General features: G+C 38.3%; 1 protein-coding gene across 1 annotated transcript in view; it reads left to right on the top strand.

Annotated features, from left to right (window-relative positions):
• zcchc24 (zinc finger, CCHC domain containing 24) overlaps positions 1 to 12,785 on the top strand; it is a 42,285-nt gene extending 29,500 nt beyond the window's left edge. Inside the window, exons 3-4 of the mRNA XM_048205219.1 lie at positions 6,358 to 6,522; positions 8,456 to 12,785. Coding sequence (XP_048061176.1) covers positions 6,358 to 6,522; positions 8,456 to 8,569 — 279 coding nt within the window. The 3' untranslated portion in view covers positions 8,570 to 12,785. The remainder of the gene's footprint in view (positions 1 to 6,357; positions 6,523 to 8,455) is intronic.
• The last annotated feature ends 895 nt before the right edge of the window (positions 12,786 to 13,680 follow it).

The following is a 13,680-nucleotide window of genomic DNA, read 5'->3' as shown; positions in this document are numbered from 1 at the left end:
ATATTTTTATTTGTTTATTGATTGTTTGCACTGTAGCAGGCACTATATTGTAGAATTATTTTTGTAAGAGCCGGCAGACCCAGCTAACAAAATATACTCCGAGAACGTTTTGCTAAGGTTCCCATTAAGTTATGAAAATGTTATTTCTGAATGTTCTCTGAACGTTCAAAGCATCAAGTTTTTAAAAATGTTCTAAAGACATTTTTTCTCGGATTGTTAAGGGAATCGTTCCATTTTGCAAACATTATGGGAATGTTACTTTTGAATTTTTGAACATTCTGAAACAAGCAGTGCATTTTCATTTTAAAACACATAAGTTTTGCTACGGTTACGTGTGTCGTTTACACTACGAACCTCGAAAACGGAGACTTTTGAAAACGCTGCAGACCCCATTTTAGTTTGAAAACACCAGAGTTGTGTTTCAGTGGACCAAAATTGAGACTTTTGAAAACAATGGCATGGCTGCCCACGTTTACTCTGCGTATCCTTGACGACCGTGTAAACAATAACATGGAGACTGAACTGCAATCTTTGCTGGATTTGTTGTAATTTTCAGCAGCCACTGTGCAGTTAAACTCAGCATTTTTTTAAATACTGCAGCTGCCTACATGCGCAAGAGGCAACTGTTTACACTTGCGCGCGCATGCCCAGTGTGCATGAACAGTTATGTGACATGCGTTTTCGGCCGTGTAGTGTAGACAGAGATCGTTTCTGAAACGCTATGGAAGCGCCAGTGTAGATGAGGATCATTTTCATTTTAAAATGCCGTTTTACAACAAAAACGCACTAGTTTAAATGGGGCCTAAAAGTTTCAAGTAAAAACATTCCATGAATGATGTTTAAAAGTTTTTGTGCTAATGTTTTAAGAACATTATTAAAGACCAGATTACTTTGAACGAATGATCTATTAATGTTACTGGAAGAATGTTTGTTCTTAGCTTTGAGAGAACCTTGCCGCAGAGTTCTGGGAACATTCCCTGTTAGATGGGGTGGAGCAGGATTGTGTCCATTTACTTGCTTTAAAACTGCATTTAAATGCATTTGATTGATTTGCAAATGTACTGTTCTTATTTTGAACTCACCCTGAACAGATCCTTCATAACATTTCCCGCTCCTTTAAGTCTTATCTCTCTCTAAACACTGAATCCCTATCTCTCACTTTTCTCCTCTGGCACCCTTTTGTTAATCTATACAGACTTAATTGAAAACAGAGGGCTGATCTGAAAGGGACTTTTAGAGTTTTCTCATGTTATACCAGTGTGGAACTCATCTGCTTCTGATTTCCTTCCCCCTTCAGTCCTGTATGGCCTGATTGGAGGAACGTCTCCAGCTGTGAGCGATGACTGCCGTGCTGTGGTATTTGTCCTGTTGCGGGGAGGTTGGCTCTGCTGCTAGGACAGCCAGGGCCGCCCCCCTCTTTCAGTCTCCATAGGGAACACAGCTGGAGGGATGGTGAGAGGAGACGCTCAATCTGATCTCCCTCCTCCCTGAGCGTTTACAGTCACTGGATACTTCGATCTCTTCAATGTCCCAAGCATTTACCAAGCTCAGAAATGTTCAGCTTAGTCCTCCGAGGGTGACCCCGCAGTTATTTAAGGTCACTAGGATTAACAATGTAAGGGTTTTTGGGAACAGATTCACTTTACTCTATGTTAGCAGGCAGTAAATATTTTGTGTTGCGTGTTTATGGCGAGTGAGTGTTTTTGTCCACTTTTGCTCTAAAAGATAACTCCCTCGAACAGCTGGATAGTGAGGCCTATCCTTCAAAAACCCTTTAAAGCTAATGTATATTGCCTCTGAAGTAAACATTGACTTTTGGCAGGATGGGAGAGACATATCAAACGTCAGCTATTCATTCAGTGTTGCACTTATCGATACCCTTTCCTGTGTTTAAGCTCTGTTTTCATTGGACAAATAGCCAGATTGATTTACACAAACCTGCTGTGTCCATTAAGCTCGGGTTGGGTTAAAATGGTCAAATTACTTCTAGAGCAATGCACTGGGTAGAACTGTGTAAACACAAATCTGCAACACACAGGCTTCGGTCAGGATTTGTTTAGACTGTGGCGTTACTGTCAACGCCATTAGTTTGTCATTTCCTTGGTGGTGGCTGCAAGTAGAGCGTACTCTCCATTGCCTTATTTCCTCTGAGATTGTTGCATTTGGAAAATAATGAGTGTTTTGTTTTGCGCAATTGCTTATTTTGTGAGAGGAATATTCTCAGAGCTAAAACAATAGGATAATAAATTTTGGCTTCTTGGGTTTGTGGATTTCAGATCCGGTGGTTAGCGCAAGACTAATGTGTTTCAAATGAGCAACAAATAGTTTATTTTCTCTGATTTATTTAAAGAAAAAAAAAAAAAAATCCAGCTTTTCTCTTTCAATCATATTTAACGATACATAATTTATTTGTTTGTTTGTTCTTTTTTTATTCCCTTTCCATGAGCTCCAGAATGGCTTAATGTCAAATTTGCCAGGTTTCATTCACAATGACAGTGTACCTCTATTGGTCTAAAATCTATTAAAAACACAACCAAAATAGGTCAGGCTGCTGTAAACAGAATATCATGTGTGTCCTCTGGCACTTGTCCAGGACCTCTGCAGTGCTGGATATATAGAGCCTTTTTCACAGAGTTGTGAATTCTTCAAGACTGCTGATCAAATCTCTCTCGTAGAGATGCTGTAACTTGCAAATGCCTGTCCAGTTGGGATTCGAAGCGAACCATCCACTGTTTGCTTTGTGGTATAATTTTTTTGTGTAAGGTGACCCAGTTTTATATTCCAGCCCAATATATACACTCTACTAGGGCTGCACGGTGTTGGAAAAAACTGACATTGTGATATTTTTTTTTTCTGCAATATATTGTGATATGATCATTGGTGTGATTTTGTAGGTGAGTGAATACATTTAGAAAATAATGAACAAATTACAAGCATAGATAAATATAATAGAACAAAGATATGTAAGCAATAAGTTACGAGAGGCCTTGCTGTATCATGAATAAGTCACGGCTGAAGGATGTTGTTAACCCCTTCAGCCGTGACTTATTCACGATACAGCACTAGCCTCGAATACCTTATTGCTTTTATCAAACGGTTACCACACAATACAAATATTTAAGCCAAAAATATATGTATCAATGCAACTTTCATTAAGTAAAATCACTAAAAGCCTTCCTTCCACCGGAAAAAATAGTTCCTGACTGTGAACAGCAACAGAAGTTACATTATTACACCATTAGATGGCAGCAAAAACTGTCTTTATGAGTGAGTCAGTCAGTAGCAAAGACTTTTACATTGAAAAGACTGAATTGTTGTGAACACGGAACAAGACACAACTGACAAATGCTTTGACTAGCGCTGTCAGTCACGGGAAAACCCCTTAACTGTTATTGCAGCGGACAATTAAACAGATTTTTTATTATGAACATAGGACTGACCTGAAGGAAAATGCTAAATCTGAATGCAGGTAATAAACTCGCTCACTCAATCTCTTTCTCACAATTCTACATAATACAGTAAGCTTCAATGAACAATATCAATTGAGAACATACAGTTTATGTTGTTAAGAGTGGTTGCTAAGGGTCTTGTGTAGTGATACACAGAACCGTTGTGTGAAGCGGTCATAGCCGTGTTTTATCGTGAATAAAACACAGCTATTGACCAATCAGAATCATGGACAGGAACTAACCGTTTTTATAAAAATTAAATAAATAGTGCTTTATATATTTCAGGTAAGTCTAACAGTATTCAGGTACAGAAACTGAATAATCAAATGTGAAATAACACTGCATAGTCTCACTGTATAAATTAAACAATCTGTGTTAAAACTACAAAAGAGATTTTTCTCTTTGTCTTTTGTTGTTTGATTAACATTCATGACACAGAAAGCAGCAGGGGCTTCTGTCATTTTAAGACTGAATGTGCGGCGTGGATCCAAAATACTGTTACACATTTGGATTGTTTCGTTCACTAAGCTATAATCAGTTGCGTTTACGAGGATAGGCAATCTTTTATGTGCATTTTGACAATATTTTTTGCATGTATGTGTCCGTTCAGGCACAAATAGACATGGAAGAGAACGGCATTCGGTGTTCACGTGCGCGCAGCCACATGTTCAGAACTGAGTTCTCTTTCGCGTCTTGGCGCACTCAAATGGTTTAAAATCTCTTGAATGTTTAAACTGACAGGACCTAATACTCAAATGATAAACTTTCGTTGTATGATTGTCAAACTTTGCAATTAATCAGAGAATCAACTGTGGTGTCTGGTCCTTACGGATTAACGATCCCTATACTAGACATCGCGCATCCTACGATGTGACTGTTGCCAGCGGCAACTGACTGACTGACTGATTTCAATGCTAAAACGATATATCAACTCAATATTTGTTAAAATGTATATTTTTCTAATAATAAATAATATTATTTGCATGTAAAGAGATATGATATTAAGCTTTAACTCCAGTGTTTTCAAAAACAGGTCATCTGGCGCACACCTGAGTTTTAGACCATGGGGCAACCCTTGACACCAAAATCATACTCCATGCTGAGTCAATTACTGAATGTTTGATGGAAAGCAGTGGTTCTGACACCAGATATCACTGATTGTTTTGCCTGTTCTCTGATTTAGGACCTCACCCATATACCAGACCACCAGCATTACGATAGCGTAGGGATTGGCACCATCATAGGGGTGGCCTTGCGTCAGACTTTCTGTGAAGCTTAAAAGTATCGGCAAAACAACAGCTACAACCGTCATGGTTTCCAGCTGTTTTCGACAGTTCTGTTGACAGTGGTTGACTCATGGTGTTTAAGGTTGGGGAGGAGAGCCTTTTGCATGCAGTGTGTCAGTTGGCCAGTTGGCTCTGGGTGGATGGGAGCAGATGCTAATGAATGATATCACCTCTTTTTTACTCATATGGGATCTGGACCTTCATTTCCAAATCCTCTCACCAGTAAAGCAGCTTTAGGTCTGCCTATCCTCTTCACAGTGTGGAATAAACACTCCGGTAGCCATTAATTTGTTATGCGAGATTACAGATGGTTGGATGCATGGATTCACATCCTAAATCCTGTTTAGTGTCACAGCAATTTAGCAAAAAATCTCAGGCACTTGTATGTGCTCAAAAATGCTCTATATCATAGCCACTTTTCTGTTCTCTTTTGAGAGAGTTGAGTCAAAAAGGAAGCAGTGAGTATGTAACAATGACCAGAAAGTATATTGAGACCACACCGCAATTATCTGTTGAGGTTTGAATTCACTTACATAATTAAAATCATTAGAATTCCCCATATACTGAGTTCTCAAATTTGTGTAGTGGTTTGGAGTCTGAACTCTCCAGCAGAAGTCTGCCATACCACACATAGCATGTCGTTCAGTTTAGGGAGATGTAAAAAACTGGTGTAATATTTCAAGTCAGCAGCTCTTTGTAAGGATCAACATTTTGTTTCGATGCTTTTTTCTGTGTTTTTGCTGCACAGCATAGGATCAGTTGTGACAGGGTTTGACAGAATCGAGTTTAAGCATTTTAAGTGTGTTTGGTTTGGACAAACTTTGACCAAAATGATGTTTGTGATGCTCAAGGGAAAAACTTAGCCTTTTTCTTTTGCTGTTGTAGAGAGGCCTAGATATTGATGTCAGCATTGACTCACTTGTTGAAACTACTCCCATAATAAAGTTCGTATGAGACTCTTATACCTCCTGTATAAGAATGAAAAACAGCCCCTCCTATAGATTTTAGTCATTTCTCTTGCTTACTATAATTGTTACATGAGTTCTTGTTTTATTATTTAAGAAATACAGCACGTAAGACAATGGAAATATGGACTGAGGGTAGGGAACGCAGTGGAAGTGAACATGCAGTTCTGCACAATATTTTGTTGTTTATTTTGTGCTATTCCATTTATTGGTAATGTTTGCTCAACATTAATATCCAATTTGTCATACTGCACGTTATAAGGTTGCGATGCCCAAATTCTCTCTTATTTTAAAAGAAGTCATTTATCAATTATTGGCCATAACATGAAAATAATTTTTGGCTTATCGGTATCAACTACAAGAATTTACTCAAAATATCAGAGTAGCTTATTTCCACAGAACAAAAATGCACGATGATCACCAGCTACCATTTCAAATGTTTTAAGAAGAACATAAGAATATTCTCTTCAGATTAGGCGCAGTGCTTTACTTATTTGCATACATTTTGGTCATACAAATTTATGCAAATTTTCCACAACAGAAGCTTCAAATTGTTCACAAGCTACACTAAAGTCGAAACAGTTTCAGATGAATGTAGATCTTCTGAGCTGAACTCTCGTTAATCAAACTCTCTCTCTCTCTGACATGCCCTCTCAGGCAAGACCCAAAGGCGAAGGACTGACTCCATACCAAGGCAAGAAGAGGTGCTTTGGTGAATACAAGTGCCCTAAGTGCAAGAGGAAGTGGATGAGTGGGAACTCCTGGGCCAACATGGGACAGGAATGCATCAAATGCCATATCAATGTTTATCCTCATAAACAGGTACAGTATTCATCTTTTAACAGCTCATATAATGTGACACTATATTACTAAAAAGCTACATGCAAGTTTTTCTAATTTGTCAGTCAACTCTGAGCACAAGTCTTCCAAGAAGTTCTTATGGCTGGGGCCCAGCAGGTACCCTTGAAACCTGAGACGCAAACCCAAGGCATCTGTCTAACCCAAATACCCCTTGAACTCAAGAAGGGGTCCTTTTTCAGGAAGTCAAACTTATCTACACTGTAAAAAGTGGTACAATTGTTACCTTAAGGAGCTGTATTTAGATTGATTTGTTGGTGTTAAATATTGTTTTTGATCTGAATAAAGTCAATTCATTTAGATATTTCCCCACAAAGCATATTTTAGGTAATTATTTTCCAGCGTACATAATAAGGCGAGAATAGAATGTGTCATTCTTAAATCACATCTGCGGTCTTGCTGGTTGACCTTGCTTTTAAAGAGTCACTACACAGTTCTAGGCAAGTAAGCATGCAAATGGATATGTTTTAACAGCTCTTGGGAGGGAAGCATTGATTGCAATTACCTTCCCTACAAGTAGTTTTATATCCAAATGCATTAGCAGCCGTTGTGCCGAAGGAACCAGCTGTTGAGAAGGCCAGCTCTTCCACAGGACAGAGTATTATGGTTAATTCCCTTCTGACAAGCAAATTCTTTAGCTTTTCAATCTCACCCACTTAACATGTTTCCTGCAGTAAGCGTGTGAGAAGTGCAGCTCACTGCAATATATATCAAAAAGCCTTTAAGGGTTTGCAGCTGGTCCTTTTTCCCTGTAACCCAAGCAAACATATGAAAAAATCAGTTTTTATTGTTTTCTCACAATGGAAATCATTCTTCCAAGTCGTGCAGTATGGAAATCGCTCAATACTCCAGATCGTACGCTGTAAAGTATTTAATATCTCCAGTCGTTCCCGATGGATGATTAAGTGAAAGTATCTTAGTAGTGCCAATGCCACACTGCTGTGTAAAAAAGTCAGCCCTGCGCCAGAACGTACTCGAGAAGCAGGCGTCCGGCGATCCCTGCTTTTATCATTCTCATATTTAATGACATGCACAGGGAACATGGCTGACATCTTTACAGTATGAGAGCAGACATGGAACAGAGGTATTATATAAAGTCCTCCCCAGCTTCCTGCGCTTTTTCGGTTTTGGCAGGATTTCGTTCTGCTTATTAGGAGCATCAGACCACTGTTGCCAAATTATTAATTCACAGAGGTATTAGACATTTCCTCTTATTATCATTCACAAAAGCCTTTGGCCCACGAGCAAACACTCCCTCGGGTCGCAGCGCTATCTCCTCCCAATGGCCCGTTGTAACCCGGTTTTCCGTAATTCACGAAGCGCAACTGAGACGTACAGGAAAGAATAACACAATTGTAAAACGATCTTCCAAAAGCAATGGGTGGGAAAACAAATAATTGCAGAAGTATTATTTGTGATCAACAGCCAAAAAGATTTGGCTCGCGCACATTCTCAGTGTCTTTTGCATCGCGTCCAAGACAAAGATTCACTATAGAGTCTTCCCTCCCCGGTTGTCATCCTGAGCGATAGAATCCTGTAGGCATCTAAAATTACTTGGAATCTTCTTGTATAATAAACTGCGCAAAATAATTGAGGGGAAAAAAAATTCAATGAAGTATTTATAACAAAACATGTACCGCTGGCAACCATTACAAACACAACAAGGACGAATTGGCTCTTGATAGTGGTCCTAAACAAATTTCTGACACACCCCTGCGGTTGGTCGATTGTGGTTTGAGACTTGGACCTTTAAGTTCCTGATACTTCGCCTCCAAAACCATATCTCCAAAGAGTCTAGCCAAATGCTAAACGAAATCTCCAGTTTCAACCTGACTGATGCCGTGGACAGAAATACACATGCGTTCAAAGTGTGATTCACATGTTCTGCTCCTCTCAGCGTCCTTTAGAGAAACCCGATGGCCTGGACGTTTCCGACCAGAGCAAGGAGCACCCGCAGCATCTGTGCGAGAAGTGCAAAGTCCTGGGCTACTACTGCCGCCGTGTGCAATAAGGAGGATCCCGAGGTCGTCTCCCCCCTTTCCCATCACTTCGCCTACCAAGTGCTCCAAGAAAAAGTGAAAAGTGCCAAAATATTCATGTAAATATCTCTAACGCTAGTAACGGCTTTGTGTATCAGCAGCATGCGACGCATTTATTGTGTATAATGGACAATTGAATATGTTTGGAACAGTATTTCTATCCGTACGGGATGCAGTGGATTACCTCACCATTGCGTCCCCTGATTGTGTGTTTACAGACTCTCCCTTCATTTTCCCTACCAAGTGAACTATGAGGATGTGCCAAGCACTAAAGGTGTCGCGTTAGTCAAACAAGGGCCCAGTGTGCCTTTGCAGAGTTTCTGGGTCAATAGCACATCATGTTAACTGTGAATTAACAGAGGGATAATGGATTTTCCATCCCTAGCTTTTGTGTCACATATTTATTTATGTTTGTATATCGTATCGTAGTGCAATTGAATTAACTAAACTGGGATAATTTCATCTGTGTTTATATCTGGACAGGTATCGTCTAACCCCACATCTTGCCATTAGAAACTACTGTAGAATAGAACTTTTTAATGCTTTGGTTTAGCGCGTCAGGTAGTTTAAGTCTTTCGCATACATATATGAATTGCCAAATGCGAGATATTTTTGTCAGGTTGGCTGAAAGCAGCCCTGGAGGCAACCAGAACATTTGAATCGAGTTGTTGGCAACTATGCAAAACCATTGCAGCTTATGCAGAGTCATCAGTTCTTTTAACATTGTCGCATGAAGTCGAATGAATCGCGTGGATGATCGAAACAAAGCCGCGACTTGCTGATCATCACTGTCCTTTGAAATGTGATCACGTATGTCGTCAATTGTTGCCAGAGAACCGCTTCATACGTCTTATAAAGTGTTTTGGTACAGGGGTCAAAATGTGAGCTTTTCAGTCCATGTGCAAGCATTCAAAAACATAACGCCTGTTCTTCACTGAGAGATATTTGCCTCAGGATAAAGAGTGTGTTTGAATGACACATAACTCAGATGAAATAGAGTGCATGTGTCTTAAATGAACACTGCTCGTTCATTTTTAAATTCAAAATTATTCATTATTTCACTCTTAAAAATATAGGTTCCGTAATGGGGTTTGCATAGCAGTGCCATAGAAGAACCATTTTGGGGAACCTTTCAGTGAACAGTTCTAAAAAGAACCTTGTTCTTTCAGCATGAAGAACATTTGAGTAATCTAAAAAAGAAACTTTTGTGCAGTAAAAAGGGTTCTTCATTGAACCATTGTTGCAAAAAGAACCTTTAATTTTTAAGAATGTTGAATTTGACCCTTGCACTAAAATGTTTCAATCAAGAAATTTTCCGTTGTTTACACAATCATTCTGATCGTATTTCAGAATGAAATCCTTAATTTTCAATGTCTTTTTTTGTGTAACCCCATATGTGTGTGTTTATACATTAGCTGCAAACACAACTGATGAATTACACCCTGTTTAAACTGTGATTTTTGGGAAGCATTTTCTATCCGAGTGGACATATATATTAGTTGTAAAGGGAAAAGAAGGACAAAGTAAGTAATGCTGAAGAGTTTTTTTGAGATGTAATGAGACAACAATTTGGGTACATTTGATTGGTCAGAAGACGTTTTGGACAGGGACGTATTACTGAGAGGATTATGATCGGAGCATATTAATATTTGTATGGAAGTAAGTTTGTACAGGATCTCATCTATGTGCCGTTACCTCTTGTTATGGCTCACACAAAGTACTAATCGATCATATTTGAGTGTGACCCAGAATTATCGAACAATAAATGTAGCTTTACGTGTTCCAGTGGGAAGTCGTAGATGGATATTGCGAGAACTGACATTGCGTTGTTAATCCTAGATGTACATATGAAGTTAAACGCATTTATATGGTAAATACAATGTGTATAATTGTTTACTTATCTTTGGAGTCCACATATTTTGTTGAATATTAGTTTTATTGGAATAAACTCAGATCGATATAAATCTTCTCTGAAGGGAACATCTAGTGCCTTAACACAGTTTGGTTTTGGAAAAATCAGGATTTTTGCTAGGGGATGTCATGTATGATGCTGAGGTATAAAAGAGCCGATTAGACGTCTGAAAATGTAAACCAGCTAATTCTACTTCGGTAAAGAAAAATTTTGACTTGATTTTCTGATGGGAAATTCAAGGAGTAAAAACTGCCAAGCAGTCAATCATTAGATCACTGTTCAATTACAAAAACAAGGCTGTTTCTGTAAGTCGCTACTTTCTTCTTTGGACGTCATCATTGTTTCTGAGACCCTTTATTTCTTGGTAACCGTGTTTTTGCCGGTGTTGCTAATGGCTTCACTGTGCGTACATTCTTACACGCCAAGGTTTACTTCAGGCTTCATTTAGGCTGGAATGAGATATATACTCTGCTTTTTGGTAAACACCGTAATGAATGAAAATAACCAGCGAAATAAACGATTACTGTGGATTCATCATAATCATTGCTGATCACCCATAGCTGGTAGTCTACACATAATGATTTCCTTGCAGTTTTGGGATCAATTCAATTTATTGTCAGTTCTGTATGCCTGAACTGAATGCACCACTAGATCGAGGCCTCATTAAATTTGCTTCACTATAGCAAAATTGCATTGCACTATATGCATGACTAAAAAGATAATAGCCCAGAGTTTTGTGGATTTGTGTAAATGAGCTTCCCCTGTTGGTTTCTGTTATACTGAACGAAAGACAGAGCTTGTGGTATTGACAGTGTCCATGCATTTAAAACTATACAAAGTGCTTTTTTGCGCATGTGTTTTTGTCTTGAAATACATATACTTGACTTTTATAGCTCACTTTCAGTATAAACGTGTTATTTTCTATTAAAGGTATGTGTATTTTGGAAACAATATAGATAATGAAGATTTTGGAGCAATTTGATATCCAGACAAGATTTTTTTTTTTTTTCCCTTACAAAGATACTAGTATGTGTTTTATGTATATATTCGATTGCCATCATCAAGTTAGCTATTTCAAAATGTTATGATGCAATATTAAAACTTTGTATGTGAAAAAGGGCAAAATACTGAGATGCAAAAGATCTGGGAGGTTTTTCTTTTTTTCTTTTGATGTTTTACAATAATCTTTGGTTATATCCTACAGAAATATTTATGGAAGGATTTTGTTCTTTTTTTTAACAATTCAATTTTTTTGTATAAAATATGCAACAGAAGCTACTCTATGAAGAAAATATTGATGACTACATAGAATATTATTCAAAGGTTGGTACATAATTATTATGCCCTTACAAGCCATTTTATTTGTGTTTTGTTATTCTAGATGTTATTGGTATATAGTAACCTTACCTGTTACGAGCATACATGTGCTTCAACTTTGTTTCGAATTGTTGTGTGTCTGCTATATATAGCATGAATGTTTTGATTTGCATTTATAGGAAACCTATAACACTCGCTTTAACATCACCGCATCTGTTTTTAACATAACAGAGACTGACTCGCACACTGTAAGTCGTAGGGCCTTTTTACTGAGGTGTTTTATAGATGCAAAACAGTGGCAAAAAGACGTGACTAACTGAGTCGGTGACCATAACACTGAATTGCACGTACAAACCTTTTACATGGTCAAAATGTGTTAGTGAATCAGGTCCATACTGTATGAAACTGTGAGCTCTAGTTAGCCGTCTCCAGTTACTGCCAAGTCCAGGAATGATGTCGAAATGTTTTCTTCACATGAAAAGAAAAAAAAAAAAAAAATCGAAGGCTATTTTTTAAACAAGTGTGTGGGACTGAAGTTTGCATGTGCATGTTTTTTAAACGATTCAAGAATTATAATTTGTGCAATGTATTCTTATTTAATATTAATGTTATACATGATTAATTCTTGCCAAGATATCTTTTGTAGAATACACCTCTCTTGTTAGTCATTAATAAATGCCTCTGTTCACTCCTAGGATTTCCAGTACCATTACTAGATTTACTGAATGTACTGATTTAACACTCATGTTTGTAATGTCTGTAAAATATGTGTCATCATATTGGAGTGGACCGAGCAACAGAAAGCGTTGATTCTGGAATGTACTAGAACGTGAGACGAGATGAAATCTGTAGCTCAGTGTCCATGAAACGGCATTCCGATATGTGCCTTATTTGTTAGTTAGGAAAACTGAAGACTGTGCTTTTAGAAGTTTATTCAATTAAAACATTGACTAAATGAATCATGACTCCGTTTCGTTTCTTGCACACAGTGAAATATGTCTGTTCAGTTTGGGCCAAATATACATACAGCCTGTTTTTGGGTTTTAACCTATTCCTTGGCCCGTTTCCGGGTGTTGGGAAATTGCGTCCATTTTAAATCAGTCACGCCGAGGGCAGTATGGGCTGATTAATTATTTCGATACGGTCCTTGGGAATGATGCTTGCGTAATTGAAAACCAAAGTCCGAAGCCGTGGGGAACAGCTGTCATTCTGACATGGCGTTCATTTTTCGAAGAGCGTTTCTTTAAGTTTAGCGTTCGCCTGGTCTTTACAGCAGCGCAGGTTTGAAGACACAGATGTGTGTTTTTTCACTCGACCTAATTACTTGTGATGATTGTAAACACATGAGCGCTGTATGTGAAGGTTAGGACTTGGCGCTGGCTTTACACTTGAAGCCAACTTTAAGTAATTGGTCTACACATTCCAAATCCCTTAAACTTCACTAGAGGGTGGAGGCCCAAATTATATCAAGTTTGTTGCAACAATGCAGACTAAAACAGAACGGGAATGAGAATGTCTCTATAGCAACAGTGCAATCGGAGAAGTCAAACAAATCAGTTGTGAGTTCAGACCCCATATGGTTTCATTTAGGAGAGAGCACTGTTCTCCACAAAGGTTCATAATTTACTTTCATAAGGCATTACTATGATAAGCTACACCTACACACCGTCTAAAACAGACCGCTCATTTTCATTTCAGGGTATGTGGATATTATAATGGAACACATCTGACAAACTTGTATTCCCAGGTGTCTCCACAACTATTGTATTAACGAGTTTAGAAGACTCTTGCTGAAAGTTTAACGTTGGAGGTGGAGATGTTTCAGAGCCAAACAGGATGTCATATCCTGCTTTA

This window comes from Megalobrama amblycephala, linkage group LG10 (assembly GCF_018812025.1).
Source record: "Megalobrama amblycephala isolate DHTTF-2021 linkage group LG10, ASM1881202v1, whole genome shotgun sequence".
Classification (NCBI taxonomy): Eukaryota; Metazoa; Chordata; class Actinopteri; order Cypriniformes; family Xenocyprididae; genus Megalobrama; species Megalobrama amblycephala.
Note: the sequence above shows the minus strand (reverse complement) of the source record. Positions and strands in the feature narration are given on the sequence as shown.